The sequence below is a fragment of the Oxyura jamaicensis genome, chromosome 3, assembly GCF_011077185.1.
Source record: "Oxyura jamaicensis isolate SHBP4307 breed ruddy duck chromosome 3, BPBGC_Ojam_1.0, whole genome shotgun sequence".
Lineage (NCBI taxonomy): Eukaryota > Metazoa > Chordata > Aves > Anseriformes > Anatidae > Oxyura > Oxyura jamaicensis.
This window is the reverse complement of record NC_048895.1, coordinates 1,880,003-1,898,533: the sequence shown is the minus strand read 5'-3', so window position 1 is coordinate 1,898,533 and position 18,531 is coordinate 1,880,003. Positions and strand designations below refer to the sequence as shown.

Here is an 18,531-nt window from a genome sequence, read left to right as displayed (position 1 = left end):
GAAATCTGGCACAGCTATGAAACTTGCTTCATAATTCAACAGTCTTTGAGAGAATTCAGCTTCACCCTGAAGCACTCATAATTGGGGCTGTCAAGATTCTGTATAAATTGCACACATATTAGTACCACAGCGGCCAAAGGCTGAAGTCTGACAATTGCAGTAGCCACATATTAACCTCCTCCTTCTGGATCCAAAACCCAGCACCTTTCACAACTTGAAGTCTTATATCAGCACAATACCCTCAGCAACTGCAGTTTGCCTAGGTTTCACCACAAAATTTCTGCTTCTAATTATTTGGTCATAAGTTCTAGAAACGTATATGAATCAGATGATGAAATGTAAGCAAATGTATTTTTGCCTAACCAGCTACATATGAAAAGTATGGCATCTTTTGACAAACTTATCAGAACAGCAAATTCCAAATATTAATGATGACATTATGTTAAAGTAACTGAAACTGAAAGAGTACATTAAAAAAAAAAAAAAAAAAAAGATGGGACGAATAATTGTGACCCTTTAGGAGAATACAGTAATAAGGGCTTTTTTCCAGCTATTTAAAAATGAAATACAAAACTGTTGATTATATAGCAACAGTACAAAGAAAAAAGAGACAGAGAACATTTAAAGCTACCTTCTTGCTCTCTTCAATCCAGAGTTTATGGGATTGATTATTCCTTCAAAGAGGCTATGGTATTTTTGTGTACAATCATTACAAAAATCCTTACAGAAATCGGAGGCAATCTCACTGCAGAGGAGGTGTTTACGCATTTAATTAGGCCTACCAGCTATAAACAGAGTGGGCAGTGTGGAAACACTTGGTCATACTAGGGCAGCTTCCTTCGGTGTTAGTTTGTGGTTTTGGATACCATGAAGCACATTTTCCTTGCGTTATGGATTATCAGTGTGACAAACACAAGCCTGTTTCATTTATCTCATCATGTGCTGCTTTACTGTATGTTTTGTTAAGAAGACTGAAAAAGGCAAACTGCCTGTTCGTTTCAGGGTGTGCCTTCCTCCACAGCAATGAAGCATGTTCAGCTGAATCAGCTTAGGCAGTGTAGGACTGTGAAAGCGGACGGACTCAAGTTAGGAAGCCTGAAGTGTTTATAGCAGACTGAGCTACTCCTCTGAGAAGCAGGGTACTTGCCTGCATCAGATAGCAGGCCCACAGCCAGGTTTCAGAGCAGGAAAACTTTCTAGAGGGCTATGGTGTTTGTTTTTTTTTTTGTCCTAATATGAAAAAAAAAAATGATGCTTATATTCATATTGTAGATAACTCACTAGTACAAAACAATTGTAAGCCTGGCTTTATCGGTCAATTTAACTCATTCTACATTTGCTTTTGCATCATCAAAGCAGAATAAAGCAGCTGGAAGGTACAAAGGTTTCTGGTGTAAAACATCTGGCCATTCTATCATTGGCACTTGTTATTTCATGTGTAATAACAATTAAGCAGTATTCTCCCCCGCCCCCCCCCCCCCCCCAAAAAAAATTCTTTTAAAACTCAATCTCAAAATATAGATAGATGTAGATAATTCGATAGATAATATTCTTTTTTACAGAAAAAAAAGAGAAGGAAACGAACAAAGACAATATGAGTAAATGAGAAAATGGAAAGAAATATTTTTAAAAGAAGGGAAATAAATGGTTATGGACCAACATTTATTGGAAAAAAGCATTAAACATCCCACTATATGTCTTTGTTAAAATGTCACAATAAAAAAAAAAAATAAAGGGCAACATTTTTCATCTCATCGTCCAGACCCAACACTTGTTCTCATATTATTCAAACACTGAGTGCAAAATTATTAACTATTTTCTGTCCCAACATTATACAAAAGCAAGAAAACTCATAATAGAACATTAATCACTTATAAAAGGAAATTCCATTGAAAGGAACTGCATGGATTCATAGTTTGAGTCATCAGCTGGATACACACGGGTAGCCTCAGTGTACAGGTTTTTATTCATATGGTAGCTATCATCATTCAGAGGCCCTAAACTTTCATAAAACTCCATCCCAAAAGGGAAGTAAGACACCCACGTTACCAATAAATGTCATAGCTCAATATAGAGCAAACTTTGTACAGACCTACTTTGCCTAGATCCAGTTCCAGATTACAAAGGAGAATGTACTTTACTGGTTATAGATCCTCCTGTTCTGCTGTACCAGTTGGAGTTTTGACTCACTCACTCCCCTAGATCTCTCTTTCACTGGGCCTCACCCTCTATGCTCAGCTCTTCTCTCTGTACTGTTTCCTCTCTCCTCTTCACCACTGTTCTACTTGCAGCTTTTTTTTTTTTTTTAAACACTGTAACTTAGCCTAAGGCCAACATGTGCCATGGGAAATTTCACTTTTAACCTGACAAAATTATAAGCAACTGAAAATCTTCTAATGAAAATGTCACCAAAATCTTTAACTACATAGAATTATAGAATCATAGAATGGCTTGGGTTGGAAGGGACCTTAAAGATTACCTGTTTCCAACCCTCCTGCCATGGGCAGGGATGCCACCCACTAGATCAGGTTGCCCAGGGCCTCGTCCAACCTGGCCTTGAACAACTCCAGGGATGGGGCATCCACAGCTTCTCTGCGTAGCCTGTTCCAGTGCCTCACCACCCTCTGAGTGAAGTATTTCCTCCTAATCCCTCATCTAAATCTTCTTTTAATTTCCGATCATTCCCCCTGTCTTGTCATTAACTGACTGAGCAAAAAGAACAGTAATAAAATGGTATTTAAGAGCTCAAGCTTTCACAAATGCCCTGTTGAAGACATGCGTAGCTACACATACTAATTAGGAAAGAATGTAACTGCTTATGTGAATAACAGAAGAAAACACAACACTTACAGGTGTTTTACTTACATGTATATTCCCTTTGTTATTCCCTTTGTCATCACACTAACACATCTTGTAGCTTACGAACAGCATTTCAAATGTTATCTTGTGAATTTTAAAATTCCTGTCACATTTCTAAAGACTAGTTTTAGCTGAAGGAAGAGATTCAAAAAAAAAAAACACCGCAATCCACATTTGGAAATGAATGCCTTTGTGTGACATACCTCTCTTCAACTGAAACTTCCTTCAGCTGTTGATGTGGTTTTGTCCCTTCCATTTCTCGGATGCTTACTGCATATATCTTAGTGGTATAGTCAATTGCTTTTTCTCTTGCAACATCACTATCATACCCTTAGAAAAATAAAACATAAAACAAATTACCAATGTTTCATAGTGGAAGACGACAAAAGAAGATCTACACCAACAGAAGAAAACAATCCTACCAAACTCTCCCTATACTGAACTTTAGCATGTGATTTTTTTTTTTTTTCCCACTTCAAGCTAAACATTTGTGTGAGTTCTGTGGAATGAAGACCATTAAAAACGTGTGTTATATAATCCTTTTTACCTCCATCTTCTTCTGCATCTGTGTCTGATTCTTCACTATCAACCAGCTTACTCTCCTGAATGCCCAAAAATTCTCTGGTCCAGATCATTAAAGCTGTATCAGCACCACCTACAGTCAGCAGCACAGAATCATTGTGTAACCACCGAACATTGGTTACCTGTGCACTGTGACCCACATACTTCTTGAATTTTGCATGTTGGCCCTGTAGTACAAAGAATTTGTGTGTTAGCAGTCTGGTGTATTATGAGCATCACCTTCCCTAATTCCTTTTCTACTACAGTTTCTAATCTGAGAAATAAATACACTCATTACCTTTACTGGATATGAAAAAAGCTTCACAAAACCAAAGTCATCTCCCGTAGCTAATAGTGTTCCATCTTTTGTAAGAGTAGCTGCATTGACAACGGTGACATCACTGTGCGTGGGCCAAATTCCTTCACAAGTAGGACCCAGAACACATGTCCAGGTGTCCCACTCAATCTTCTCTATCTGCAATCAAAATTTCACCCAAAGAAGTTATCTTAATACACACCCAATACACTCAGTTTTAATGCTTGTATTTTTTGTCTGTCTGATATTAACTATTTTTTTTTTTAGAAAGCATTCGCCGTTTTCAGCTAGTTAGCACAAATTACACTTCTTTAGCAAAAGGCTTAAAAGCAACTTTAAACATTCTCACTTTCCCTAGTTAAACAAGATTTGGACACAAATCCTAAAGATTTTCTGAGACACTAAATATTGGCAATTTGGAGAACATCTGTGCACCACAAATAATCAACAGGATTGAAAGCTAGGTCATACCATTTAAAGGCGGTTTATAAACTGCATGTACACTGATTACATAGAAAACAGGTGAGTGTTCAGGAAAGAGGATTTGGGGAAACAAATGCTATCAAGCAAGCAAAAATAAATTTAGAGATACAAGTAAAAACTTTAAAAGTTCTACTGTTTACTATTAGGAAAGACACTGCAGAATGAGTAAGTAATTCTAGTCCTAAACACTGTAAATATAGTACTTTAAAAGGAAAAAAAAATCCCATTTTAAAGACAAAATATGTTAACTTTCAGCCATCTAGAAAAGTAACTTTTGCAGTAAGAAAAGAAAAAAAAAAAAGAATCCAGTAATTCATACCTCAGCAATTCTTATAATATGCCTTTTCCCTCTTGGTGCTTCAAAAAACAGTTGTTCCTTGGCACCAGAATTGACTTGCAATAACTTTCCTGGATATGAAATAAGAATTTATTGTGAATCTTATTAATTATTATGAGTATTATGAACTTTCTTTTTATTGAAGAAATTTCTGGAAGTAAGCAAACAAATTATCCTCCAGAGAGTTATTCATAGCAAAAGTAAAGACAGATGCTTAGAATCACTCTTGTAAGAATTCTACACTCTTGATTTCACTGCAGAGGTAGTGTTTTAAATACCATTCAACAATCTTGAGAAATTAGTTTTGCAGCAAATGGCTATCTTTGGAGAAAAAATATTTCATTTGTGTATTTATCATCAGAACAGTGGGAATTAAAAAAAGCCTGACTATTAATTTGCATAAAACTTTTTACAAGCCAGTTCTGCCAAAAGTGTAAAACATTTTACGCTCTTATCTATTTTGTTCTGCCTAACTAGTATGTAGTCCAGCTATACAAGAAAATGACCTTCAATATGAAGTTTACCAGACCCATACAGATACTGTCATAATATGAAAATAATCTTGCATGTGATTGATAGTATGCTAGCAGCATTTGTGCATGAAGAAGCACAAAATGTTTTCAAATTTACTCTTTATATTTCTGATACGTTTATTCTCACCAAACAAAAGATCTGAATAGATTCTGAAGGGAGTTTAGCTCCTGCCAATGTCAGTGAACTTCCACAACATTAGTGTTAACAGGGGAAGTAGGGCTCAGACTCACAGGTGGTTTTGAACAGAATATTATGTTCAGGAAGGCTTATTTGCATGAGCTCATTATCAGTCCTGTTAGACTTAATTAGCTGTGACAGTAATGCTCTCTAATTTCATTGCACTGATTGCTACATAATGCTCAGCAAAGAAAAGAAATTGGACATAAAACGTGGAAAAAAAATGGGCCACACAGTACAAAATTACAAAAGAACAGGACAAAGAAAAGCAGTATTATGTTCCTAAGTGACAGTTTAGTCATATGTTGTTATTAGTGAATTACCTTGTACTCTGGTACAAGTGCTCCAAGTGAGGATGACTTTCCTCAGCAAATGTAACTGCACTGAACCCATACAGAGATCGATGCTGAGAAAGTATTTACCTTAGTAGTTACTGTTTGTCTTAGTAACTGGTACAAGAATGGTTATCACAGAATCACAGAATCATCTAGGTTGGAAAAGACCTCCAAGATCACCTAGCCCAACCTCTGACCTAACACTAACAAGTCCCCCACTAAACCGTATCACTAAGTGCTACATCTAAACATATTTTAAAGACCTCCAGGGATGGTGACTCAACCACTTCCCTGGGCAGCCTATTCCAATGCCTAACAACCTTTTCAATAAAGAACTTCTTCCTAACATCCAACCTAAACCTCCCCTGGTGCAACTTTAGCCCATTCCCCCTCATCCTATCACCGGGCATGTGGGAGAGTAGACCGATCCCCACCTCACTACAGCCTCCTTTAAGGTACCTATGGAGAGCTATAAGGTCACCCCTGAGCCTCCTCTTCTCCAGGCTGAACAACCCCAGCTCCCTCAGCCACTCCTCGAAAGACTTGTTCTCCAGACCCCTCACCAGCTTCCTTGCCCTTCTCTGGACTTGCTCAAGCACCTCCATGTCCTTCTTGTAGCGAGGGGCCCAAAACTGAACACAGTACTCGAGGTGCAGCCTCACCCGAGCCGAGTACAGGGGGACAATCACTTCCCTAGCCCTGCTGGCCACACTATTTCCGATACAAGCCAGGATGCTGTTGGCCTTCTTGGCCACCTGAGCACACTGCTGGCTCATAATCAGCCGACTATCAACCAATACTCCCAGGTCCTTCTCTGCCAGGCAGCTTTCTAACCACTCATCTCCCAGCCTGTAGCGCTGCTTGGGGTTGTTGTGCCCCAAGTGCAGGACCCGGCACTTGGCCTTGTTGAACTTCATACAGTTGGCCTCAGCCCATCGGTGCAGCCTCTCCAGATCCTCCTGCAGAGCCTTCCTACCCTCGTGCAGATTGACACACACACCTAATGTGGTGTCATCTGCAAACTTACTGAAGGTACATTCAACCCCCTCATCCAGATCATTGATAAAGATATTGAAGAGAACTGGCCTAATACAGAGCCCTGGGGGACTTCACCAGTGACCGGCCTCCAACTGGATTTGACTCCATTCACCACAACTCTTTGGGCCCGGCTATCCAGCCAGCTTTTAACCCAACGAAGTGTACACCAGTCCAAGCCACGAGCAGCCAATTTCTTCAGGAGAATGCTGTGGGAAACGGTGTCAAAAGTCTTACTGAAATCAAGGTAGACCACATCCACAGCCTTTCTCTCATCCACTAAGCGCGTCACTTTGTCACAGAAGATCGGGTTCATCAAGCAGGGTCTGCCTTTCATAAACCCATACTGACTGGGCCTGATCGCCTGGTTGCCCTGCAAGTGCCATGTGATGACACTCAGGATAATCTGCTCCATGAGCTTCCCTGGCACTGAAGTCAGACTGACAGGCCTATAGTTTCCCTGGTCTACCCTCCGGCCCTTCATGTAGATGGGCATCATATTTGCTAGCCGCCAGTCGACTGGGACCTCCCCTGATAGCCAGGACTGCTGGTAAATAATGGAAAGCGGCTTGGCCAGCTCTTTTGTCAGTTTTCTCAGTACCCTTGGATGGATCCCATCCAGCCCCATTGACTTGCGTACATCTAAGTGCTGTAGCAGGTTGCCAACCATTTCCTCATGGATTACAAGGGCCACATTCTGCTCCCCATCCCCTTCCACCAGCTCAGGGTAGTGGGTCTCTAGAGAACAACTGGTCTTACCATAAAAGATTGAGGCAAAGAAGGCATTAAGCCCCTCAGCCTTTTCCTCATCTCTCATCACTAAGTTCCCCCCCACATCCAGTAAAGGATGGAGATTCTCCTTAGACTTCCTTGTCGTGTTTATATATTTATAAAACCATTTTCTGTTATCTTTAACAGCAGTAGCCAGATTGAGCTCCAGATGAGCTTTGGCCTTTCTAATTTTGTCCCTGCACAGCCTTACAACATCCTTATAGTCCTCCTGAATGACCCACCCTCTTTTCCAAAGGTCATAAACCCTCTTTTTCTTCCTAAGCTCTAGCCACAACTCTCTGTTCAGCCAAGCCGGTCTTCTTCCGCACTGGCTTGTCTTTGGGCACATGGGGACAGACCACTCCTGAGCCTTTAAGATTTCCTTCTTGAAGAGTGCCCAGCCTTCCTGGACTCTTCTGCCCTTCAGGACTGCCTCCTAAGGGACTCTAACAACCAGTGTCCTGAACAGCTCAAAGTCTGCCCTAAGGAAGTCAAAGACAGCAGTTTTACTGATCCCCCTCCTGACTTTGCCAAGCGTAGAGAACTCTACCATTTCGTGGTCACTCTGCCCAAGACAGCTCCTGACAACCACATCTCCCACCAGTCCTTCTCTGTTTGTGAACAGAAGGTCCAGCGGGGTGCCTCCCCTGGTAGGCTTGCTAACCGTGTCAGGAAGCTGTCTTCTGCGCTCTCCAGGAACCTTATAGACTGCTTCCTCTGAGCTGTATTGTATTTCCAGGATATGTCTGGGAAGTTGAAGTCCCCCACGAGAACAAGTGCTGGCAATTTCGCCACTTCTGCCAGCTGCCTGTAGAACTCCTTATCTGTCTCCTCATCCTGATTTGGCAGTCTATAACAGAACCCCACCAGGATGCTTGTCTTGTTGGCCTTCCCACTGATCCTAACCCATAGGGGCTCAACCTTATCATTCCCAGTCTCGAGTTCCACAGCATCAAAACACTCTCTAATATAGAGAGCCACACCACCACCTCTTTTGTGTTGACTGTCTCTTCTGAAGAGCTTATAACCAGTCATTGCAGCACTCCAGTCATGGGAGTGGTCCCACCACATTTCAGTGATGGCAAGCAAGTCATAGCTTGCCTGCTGCACAATGGTTTCCATCTCCTCTTATTTGTTGCCCATACTATGTGCAGTAGTGTAGACGCACTTCAGTCGGGCCATTGCCTTCTCACCCGGCCCTGGCATTGTTCCCCCGGCATACCTCTAACAAGCCTCATTTCATCCCCATCCCCCTTCTTACCTAGTTTAAAGCCCTCTCAATGAGCCCTGCCAGCTGGGCTAGTATCCATTTTCCCCTTAGAGACAGGTGGGACCCATCTGCAGTTATCAGGCCGGGTGCCAAGTAAAGCACCTCATGGTCAAAAAACCCAAATTTCTGTGTTGGCACCAGCCTCTGAGCCACATGTTTATCAGCTGGGCTTTCCTTGTCCTCTCTGTACCCTTCCCTGGCACTGTAGGGATGGAGGAAAACACCACCTGTACTCCCGTTCCATCTACTAATCATCCCAGTCTCCTAAAGTCCCATTTGATAGCCTTCAGGCTTCTCACAGCAGTTTCATCACTGCCGGCCTGGAGGCAGGATTACTATCCAAAAGAGGATAGTAATCAGAGGGGTGAACCAGGTTAGGAAGGTTTCTGGCAATGTCTCTGACCCTGTCCCTAGGGAGGCAGCAGACTTCTCTATGGGTAGGGTCAAGCTGACATATAGGGCCCTCTGAGAAGGGAGTGGCATACAACAATTACCCTTCTTTCTTTCTTAGGGGAGGCAGTCTTGAAGCGTGGAGTCGACTTCCTCACCCTAGGCATCCTCCTGGGTAAACTTCTGATCTCATCCTCACCCACCAGTCTCTCAAGCTCCAAGGCCTCAAACCTGTTGTGTAAGAGCACCTGGGAAGGCAAGGCCGGTAGGGAGGAAGGTTGCCTGCAACGTCGAGCAGGGACCTGCTTCCATTCCTCTTCATCTCCTAGGTCCCCTCCCTCTGCTCAACAGCAACAGGGCAGAAGGTCCACTACTGTTTGGGGTGTCTCACCCTGGTGCCTTTCCTTCAGGCGTTGCAGGGATTTGCTCTACCAGTCTATCTCCCACTCACACTCCCTGATGGCCCTTAACCTCTCCACCTCCTCCTTGAGCTCTGCCACCAGAGCAATTCTGATATTCCCTCTTGCAAGAACTTTTAAAACTGAATCTCTGGTCAAACATTTTACCTCTCGAGTCCCAGTCAATGTGTGTGATATAGCTAGATGCACCTTTACAAATGCCAACTCTTTTGCTGGTAAGCACATTGTAAATATCCACAAAATTATCATGGGAAGCCACAGCCAGGTATTTTCCTGATTCTGTAAAGAAGAGACATTGAGGTTATAAAGGGCATACATGCTATAATTATTATTGCTATGCATTTTTATTATTGACCCAAAGGCCCCAAGCAGGGGTGGACCCCCTTATACAAGGCTACATACAACTATACAGAATTGTAAAGTATTTAAATACTTGAAGCACACAAAAAGTCAATCTACTTTCTGAATGTTCAAACTTATGTCTAGAGTAGAAAAATAAACTCCAAGATAAACACTGCCCTTTCACTTTGCTATCTGATTATACCTCGTGAAAACTTTATATCTGAGATCATTTCCTTTCTGTGGTGAAAAGATACCATATCTTCAACAGTGTCAGCATTTACCACCAGAAAACTCCCATCATTCAATCCTACTGCCAAGGCTTTCCCATCAGGAGAAAAGGCACAGCATCGTCCACCTATCAAGGAAAATAAAAAGAAGTATCTGAAGGTTTTTGCATTTGCGATTGAGAAACCTATCACAACTTGTGAAAGGTTTTTTGCATCAAGTATATGCTTTTAAAATGTATTTGTTATTTATTAAAGCAAGTTTATCACGTGATAGGAGAACTATGATTACCATTTTACTAAATGGTAATGTACACTCTTGTATAGGCTGTTCTTGAGTTGACAACGGTGATTTAATCAGTCCAGAAATCGGTTTAGCTGCAAATACCTCATTTCATTCTAAACACACCAATTAAGTAAATATATAAAGAAAACATCCAGAAAGGAAATTCAGATAAAAAATTCAAAGACTCATTACAGGTAACATAATCATAAGTCTTTCAGAGATACAACAATTGGAAGCTTCTTTGTTTTATGATTGAATAGTAGTTATGCACTGTACTGGGTCTGGCTGGGATGTTAACTTTCCCTGCAGCAGCCCATACAGTGCTGCGCTCTGCACTTGTAGCTAGAACAGCAGCGGTATCACACCGGTGTTGTGTCTGCTGCTGAGAAGTGCTGGCACAGCATCAGGACTCTCTCTGACCCTCCTAGGTGGTGGGCAAAAAGTGAGAAAGAAACATCAGCAGGGCAGCTGACCTAAACCAACCGAAGGGATATTCCATTCCATATGATATCACACTCAGCAACAAAAGGTGGAAAAAGGAAGAAGAGGGGAGGGGTGGGCTCTCATTGCGAAAACATCTGTCCTCCTCCCGAACACCGGCTACGTGCGTTGAGGCCCTGCTTCAAGGATGCAGTCAAGCATCGCTCATTTGTGGGAAGTAGCGAGTAATTTCTTTCCTCTGCACTTCCACAAAGCCTTTACTTGTTTTGTTTTGTTATTCCCTTTCCCCCTCCCTCTTCCCCTTTCCCTTTTTCCCCTTTAGTTGTATTGTTTAATTAATAATATTTCCTTAATAATATTTTTTCTCTTTAATTAAATTATCCTTATCTGAACCCGTGAGTTGTTCTTTCCTTTACTTCTTCCCCTCCTCATCTGAGGAAGGGGAGTGAGAGAGCGGTTGTGGTGTTCAGCTGCCTAGCACAGTGAAACCACCACATGCACTCTGGTGGAGCACATTTAAAACAGATGTACTACATTTTCTCCACTTACTTTCCCCCCCCCCCGCAACATTATTTCTGACCATACAGCTCTCATAGAGCTATCCTTATCCACCCCTCAGATCACCTCTCCAAAACATTCAACTTTGTTTTCCCTCAGCTAGTTAGAATTCCTCTGCTTTGGATCTGTCACTAAGAAAGAAGCACGTTGAATTTACACCATAAAATTTCCTGAAGGTTATGAATTGAGTAAATGAAATTAGAGTAATTTTGAGAAGGCAGCATTTCAAAACACCTCATCTACTTTTATGCAGAAGAGAGGGCAGGACAACTGTTCATTTTCAGAGAAGCTAGTAATAACATAAAGTTAATATTGTCACTGAAGACTGATTGTGCTTAACACGCAAAAAATTTTACATTTGTCTTTATAAGGAAACTTTTTAATGTCAGCAAATGTGCTGGCCTTAAGTATTCTTAGGAAGGAAAATGATTCTGCAGTCAAACCATTCCCCCTTGGAATCAGAGTAAAACAGATTAAAATTAATTTCATTATTATTCATTACAATGGATTATAACCCTTTTTCTTTCTATACTTGTCATAGACTGGACACAGGCCAAGGACAATTTACTTCCTATGCTTCCAATTTTTTGATGATTGTGTCTTCTTCCTACCTCATTAATGTTTGTGATGTGCACTGAGAACAAAGATGGAGATGTCACAGAAAGTGTCGTTATTATCACAGTATGTGACCAAATGAAGCTTACCTTTTTTGAGTTTCCTCACTGCCAGCATGCGGTGTTGGGAAGAAAGTTCCCAGATTCGAAGTGTTTTATCATCACTCACTGTTGCACAGACAGGCAAGAGAGGATGAGCTGCCAAGCCCCACACTTCTCCTTCCATATGTCCCTAGAGGAAAGCATTTAATATGAGGAAGTAATCCATTTACCTTTATGTAACGTGCTCTAGCACTTGACTTATCTCCCTTTACAAGTCTCAGACAATAAGGCCTTCACCATCTCCTCTCATACATTTTCCACATTCAAAGAGACCTGAATGTCTGGTGTGGTTCCTCTAATAACCACCTGAAATATTAGTTTCCTTCACTACTGATAGTTGCAATTCCTGTTGTACCAATTCTCCCTCTTCCAGACTTGAATTGAACAGGAAATAGTTAAGCCCAACACAGGACTTTAGCCCATTTCAGGATTTCAAGATGATCTGTCTACAAGGTTTATGTAATTTTTTAGAACTTCTCTGGCCAATGTACACAAACTTCGTTCTTTTAATCTTTCCTCAGAACTCACTGAAATGTTTTAATCACTCTTCCTGCATTCTCTAGATTTCCTTCAAGTTACATACAACTTGCTGGCACAGCATTTCAAAGTTAAATCATTTCTCACTGTTCTCAGTCTGAATTTCAGCTTGGTAACTGGCTTTTTTACTGAGATAGAAAAATATCATTAAAACAAAAAAGGAAGGAAGTGTCATGGTCTCTTGATTACATCCTATGTATTTTATATTTCTGCTCAACTTGATGCATGAAAGCATGTAATTTAGTCTGGATGACAATTATAAAACTTCCCTTTATCATAAAGCTCACAGCAAAGAGTTAATTTTGAGGTAATTTTATTATCACATCTCCCTTACTTATACCTTTACTATCACATATTCCCTTACTATTCATGTGAAGGGAACTATATTAGGATGAGATTGCAATTCAAAATTACTGTACTAGATTAAAATAATTTATAAAATAAAACTTCTCACTTTTAGGTTACTAATGCTGTCATGCAAACAGCATAAATCTGGAAGATTACTTTATGTGATCAGAACTAGCTGGAAAGAAAAATATCAACGATAAGAAACTTTTTGTAAAAAACAATGTTAGCTACAGAAAACAAAAAGTAAAAACAAATTATGATTTAGTGAATGATACATGCAATTTTCTACATATAGACAGCATGCTTATTGAAGAGACTAAAACAAAGCAATGTTAGGTATATCAGTGGGCACATGCACGTCCAGAATTTATTAACTTAACTTCCCCAAATACTTTGTCTTGCAAAAAGAGATCTTTTTATACTTTAAAACACATGCAATGACAAGTGCATGTCACTGCAGAAAGATGTTAGAAGTCTAAAACAATTTTTCACAAATATAAGATCCATCAGAACACACTTTTATTATTTCACATAACACACAGAACACACATTTATTATTTCAATAAAAGCAAATAAATGGATCCATACTGTCAAAAAAAATACATTGTGCTAGCTCTGCTTTTCATTTTCCACTTTTATATTGGATGTTTTAGGCTTTTCAATTCAGGACCCGTTAGAAGTCTCATAAGCATTTGAACTTAATGGACTTTTTGTTTTAGCTTCAGAATTCTGTAATCCACAGTGAACCTCAAAGTCACTTACATAAGAAAGCATCAACTTCTGTCTGGGCAAGGAAAGGAATGATGGCCAAAATTAATGAAAACAAAGCAAATGAATGGGGAAATCCAATAATGTCTTGTACTTCTACCGGGAATGTTTTGATAGGAAGATCCATATTGTACCTGAACCAGTAGAGTCATAGGACCACTTTTATCAATTTCAAGTATCTCTCCATTTTTAGTTCCCACTAGTATATGTCCATGTCCTAGACTGATGGCTCGAATAGAGGGATTGTCTTCTAAAAGTAAACCTGAAGAATACAAGGACATTCATTTTAGGTTTTTCTTGTGAAAGCAAAAAGAGCCTCATCTCACCTGAAGTTTATACAGCTTATATAATTAAAACCTGTTTAAAATCAACCATGAAACAAGAGGTACATTTACCTAATGTATTTATTAATAGTTTGAAGGAGAGGAGCTTGTGCTAGTTTATATTGTGGCCTTGTAAAGATATTTTAGTGATTTAACAATGATTGCATACAAGGGGTTCAGATGCTGCAGCAACATAGATATCATTTCTATGATTGTCTGTGAATACCACTTTACACACTGATGCCTGGGGAAGTACAGTTTAACAGGTCTTTCCAACTTATCAGGACCCCAGTCCTACTATGTGAAACCTGGCCACTTGAGGAAACAAGTTGCTTAACACAGAACAGATTTTCAAACAGTCAAACTCATGTTTGTGATATTTCTTTTTAAAATAATTTCTTCGGTGAAAACAAAGCCAAATGTCAGGGAATAGAGGAAGAAATAGCAGGATAAAATATAAAATGACAAGACTGGGTGAAATACGAGTTATTTCAACCAAAATAGAAAAAATCCAGCACACAGCAGTAAGTAGTTTAGTAATATTTCCTTTGTGTTCTGGTAAGATTTGACATCTACTACTGCCATTTTACTAGCCTTCACACATGTAGTCCTTATTAAACACACTGAAAAATAATACCTTTGGAACTAGCAGATAGCGCTGTTCTTTTAATAGCATACGTCTTCAGACATCTTTCAAACATATCATCCCAAAGTGCCACAATTCCATCTTTTCCACCAGTTACAAACCCCTGTATGATCACAGTACGAAAAACATTTATAAACATCAGCACTTTCATATTAACATATGCCCAAATATAGTGTAAATTCTCCTGTGTGCTTGGAATTTGTCCAATTCAAACTTCTGAAGCCTCTTCCTACAAAGAAACCATTTAAGAGGAGAATGATGCCTTTTATTTTTTTTTTTATATATATTAAGATGCTTTTTTAGGGTTCTGTCCTGTAAAGGTTGATAACCACACAGAGTGCATACTACTGTAAATAGCAATGCAATGCTGGACCATAACATTTTTCTGCACAGGAAAGTAAGCTATGGAAAAACATGTGCTTCATCCTTAGAAGAGGCAGTAGTTGATAATACTAGCTTCTCAAGTTATTGCAAACTCAACAGACTTAACTGATGTTTCAAACAGTTCTAATAATGAATAGGGACTGATTCTTTGATCAATTCCCTTGGTAGATTCTCTTCATCTGTACCAAGTGCAAAATACAGCATAAATCACTAACCAACACAAACATAAGTGAAGAGGATGTTCAGAGGATAAAGTACCACGATCAAAGAGAAAAATTGATGGAAAAACTAGGAGCAATGAAGTAGGGCCAAGGACTGAGCTGGAGGGATCTTAACTGCCTTTAACACATGAAAATGTTTATAGCTAAATATTATCCTTCTCATGCTAGAATTTTAGACCTGAAATGCTAATCCGAGAAAGGATATTCAATTATCAACATTTTCAAATTGCCAGTGGATTTCCAATAGTAAAACTTAGCCTCAGTCTTCAGAGAAAACCTCATGTATGTAATATCGATATATTTTGCCACAGTTTCTCTTAAAGATTTATTGATGCATCGGAAGAAAAATACTTCTGATACCTGGAATAACCAACTCAGGAAAACAAAACCTTTGGATACTTGATGTCTTGCTTGCCTAAGACACACTGATAGTACATAGAGAAACAAAGATAACAAAGATGAATAGATCACAAAAGAAGACAAATACCTTATCCAATGCATGCATTGCAAATACAGGCCCATCATGAGCTTTCACTGTCTTAAGCAACAGCGTATCCTTCCAGATGAAAATGTCTCCAGTAGCAGCACCAGAGAAAACTAAATCTTCTATTCGCCCATATGAAACGCTCATCATAGTTTCCAATTTTCCAGTACTTCCAAATGTTCCTCGTTTCGATGTAAAGCCTCCACCTGCAATATAAACAAATGCAAGTCATTTTATACTTCAGTTTGTAATCATAGTGCTGTAAAGGACAAATGTCTTGACCTCATCATCTCTTGTGACTGCCTAAGACATAGTAGATAACAGAAACAATGAAAACTTAGTGCACAAGGGAAAAACACATTAAGGGAAAAATCAATCTAGTAATGACAGTTTTGAAGCAGTACACCCTGTATTCTTGTTACTTCCATGAAAATGATAAATTTTGGTGAGGAATTGTGTAGAAGAATTAACACAATGGCAGGCAAAACACTTTTCACACACAACAGCATGCCAAGCTCCCTTTTTCTCTTCAGAGGTGACCACAACAACACAAGAGATAGTAGAGGTTTAGTTTAGTTGACCACTGGCCACCCGACAATTTGACGGCAGCTTTGCAGAATGAATGGCAGGATTTATTCCTCTTCTGATTGCCAGAGAGCCTAACTTTGCCACAGCCATGTACTTTACTTTGGTTCAGAAAGTAGGAAGGAGTCATATGCACCCATGTACTAGGTGCATATAAACAGAAGTAAACTTACCAATTACGAAAATAATATATGCAGCGGTGTCCTTGCTTCAGTCAATTCTATTAAACAAATCTCATTTCAAAATATATCCTTTTTATTGCAAAGAGATGATTCTTGGAGTAAAAAACTGCTTAATGCAAATGAATGTAATACAATTTGGCAAACAGTAATGAAAGTATATTTCATTACTACAAAAACACTCTAGCTATAAAAAAAAATGCAGAAAAAAGAGTAAATTTTATTCTGAGGGCACCAGTACAACCTGAACCCGGTAAGTTATGGTGCAAGCCTAGGAACATCTTAAAACTATCTAATTATTCATTGTCTTGAGTTCTATTTTTAGCTGCCCTTGTGCAGCCTACCTGTGCTGAATTTTACACTGTGAAGATGTTCTCTAAGACCTTTTTACCCGTTACTCATGTTGTGTGTATATGATTAAGAGTCATGAAGAACAAAAAAATCCAGTCCTGAGTAAAAAATATCCTGTCAGAAACAGAATCTGTTTTTAAAGAATGAAAAACACATTTTTGTTTTTCATTTTTTTATGAATAGAAACAAAATTCCTGCATCTTACAAAAATTGTATTATCTTGACATCATGATTTTTGCAGTACCACATCGTGATTTTTAGCCTAATGGGTAAAATATAAATATCTATAACTGAACTTCTGCACAATACCTGTTTATCTATTTTTTGTTTTGCCCAGGCAAGTATTTTAAGGTCTGTCCTCACACATTACCTTTCCAGCCTGGCACCTTGCAACATGTGCTTCCAGATATGGAAGACACCTCTGAAGACTAAAAAACAGGTGCAGATCTGTCTTGAAGTTGAATGATTGCTGGAGTGTTCCATCAGTATCTGAAGTGCAAGCACTACCTTTTTTTTTTTTTTTAATTTTTATATTTATATTTATATTTATTATTTTTATTATTTTTATTTTTTTTTAAGCAGTGCACCAGAGGCATCTGAGATTCTTAGTTACCAGCTGGCATTTTCATAATCAGGGCCATATACTGCCTGAGTAAATGAAGTAACTGTGCGTTTTCTGTGAGCCAAGGATTTTTATTCAGGAGAAATCCTTAATACCATGACTACAGTTAAAAAACAATTAGCTGGATATTACTTCCAATGAGAAAGGAATATTGTGACATTTACATAATCAGAGGTAGGTTTTGACACCTCTAGTATTTTGGTAACTAGAAAAATCCTTTACAAGTAAAACATAATAAACTGAGAACATGATATCCCTGTATGAAGGAGATATACATCAAATCAGTTACATTGAAAACATTCAATATGATACCTGTTTGCTGCCAAAATTTGATGTGCTTCATCCCAACCGTGACTAGTTTGTCTGCATGATGTGGATTACACTTCACTACAAATATTTTATCTTTATGACCCCTGCAATAAAAATAATAAAAAAAAAATGGCAAGGTATTACTTAACATTTCATATTGTTCTGTTTTAAATAAGCATTTCATAGTATCAGACTAACCAAAACCAGTCTTTAGCAATGAGAATCTAATCAACACAACTGTCATACTCTTTGCACAAAAACAAGATTATGAATCTGTAACACTCTGAGGTCTGGCAGATGAGTCACAGAGGCTGTCTACATTCTCTCTGCCATCATTACCCTATCTAACAAAAAGTACAGAGCCATACTTCTAATCTCCAAGAGTTTAGCCTTGGGAGTCTGACCAACAGAGGTATCAGAATGTACCTGAGTATAAAACACATGAAACAGACTACAGAAATATGGTGAACAAAAATTGTCTCCCACTGAATTTCAGTTCTGTTAAGTCATGATGAAGAGGAACGCAACAAAGGTCAATGCAATTAAGAGAAGGTATAAAGGGCATCATAAATAATTAAATGAATAAGAACTCAGCTTATAAATCTTTAAAATAGTCTATCAAAAAAAACCAAGGAAGTCTCAAAACCACCGTGCTTCCAAAGGAAAATTAAATTATAAAATTATAATTTAGAACACAGTTCATTCAGCAGTATATACACC

General features: G+C 39.1%; 1 protein-coding gene across 6 annotated transcripts in view; it reads right to left on the bottom strand.

Annotated features, from left to right (window-relative positions):
* EML6 (EMAP like 6) overlaps positions 1-18,531 on the bottom strand; it is a 128,873-nt gene that overhangs the window by 23,689 nt on the left and 86,653 nt on the right. For all 6 annotated transcript variants that reach the window (XM_035322302.1, XM_035322297.1, XM_035322298.1 and 3 more), the window contains exons 17-27: positions 17,815-17,915; positions 15,769-15,971; positions 14,668-14,779; positions 13,842-13,969; positions 12,043-12,184; positions 10,032-10,184; positions 9,635-9,766; positions 4,539-4,627; positions 3,719-3,895; positions 3,407-3,608; positions 3,063-3,189 (exon numbers count right to left, since the gene is read on the bottom strand). In XM_035322302.1, coding sequence (XP_035178193.1) covers positions 3,063-3,189; positions 3,407-3,608; positions 3,719-3,895; positions 4,539-4,627; positions 9,635-9,766; positions 10,032-10,184; positions 12,043-12,184; positions 13,842-13,969; positions 14,668-14,779; positions 15,769-15,971; positions 17,815-17,915 — 1,566 coding nt within the window. The remainder of the gene's footprint in view (positions 1-3,062; positions 3,190-3,406; positions 3,609-3,718; positions 3,896-4,538; positions 4,628-9,634; positions 9,767-10,031; positions 10,185-12,042; positions 12,185-13,841; positions 13,970-14,667; positions 14,780-15,768; positions 15,972-17,814; positions 17,916-18,531) is intronic.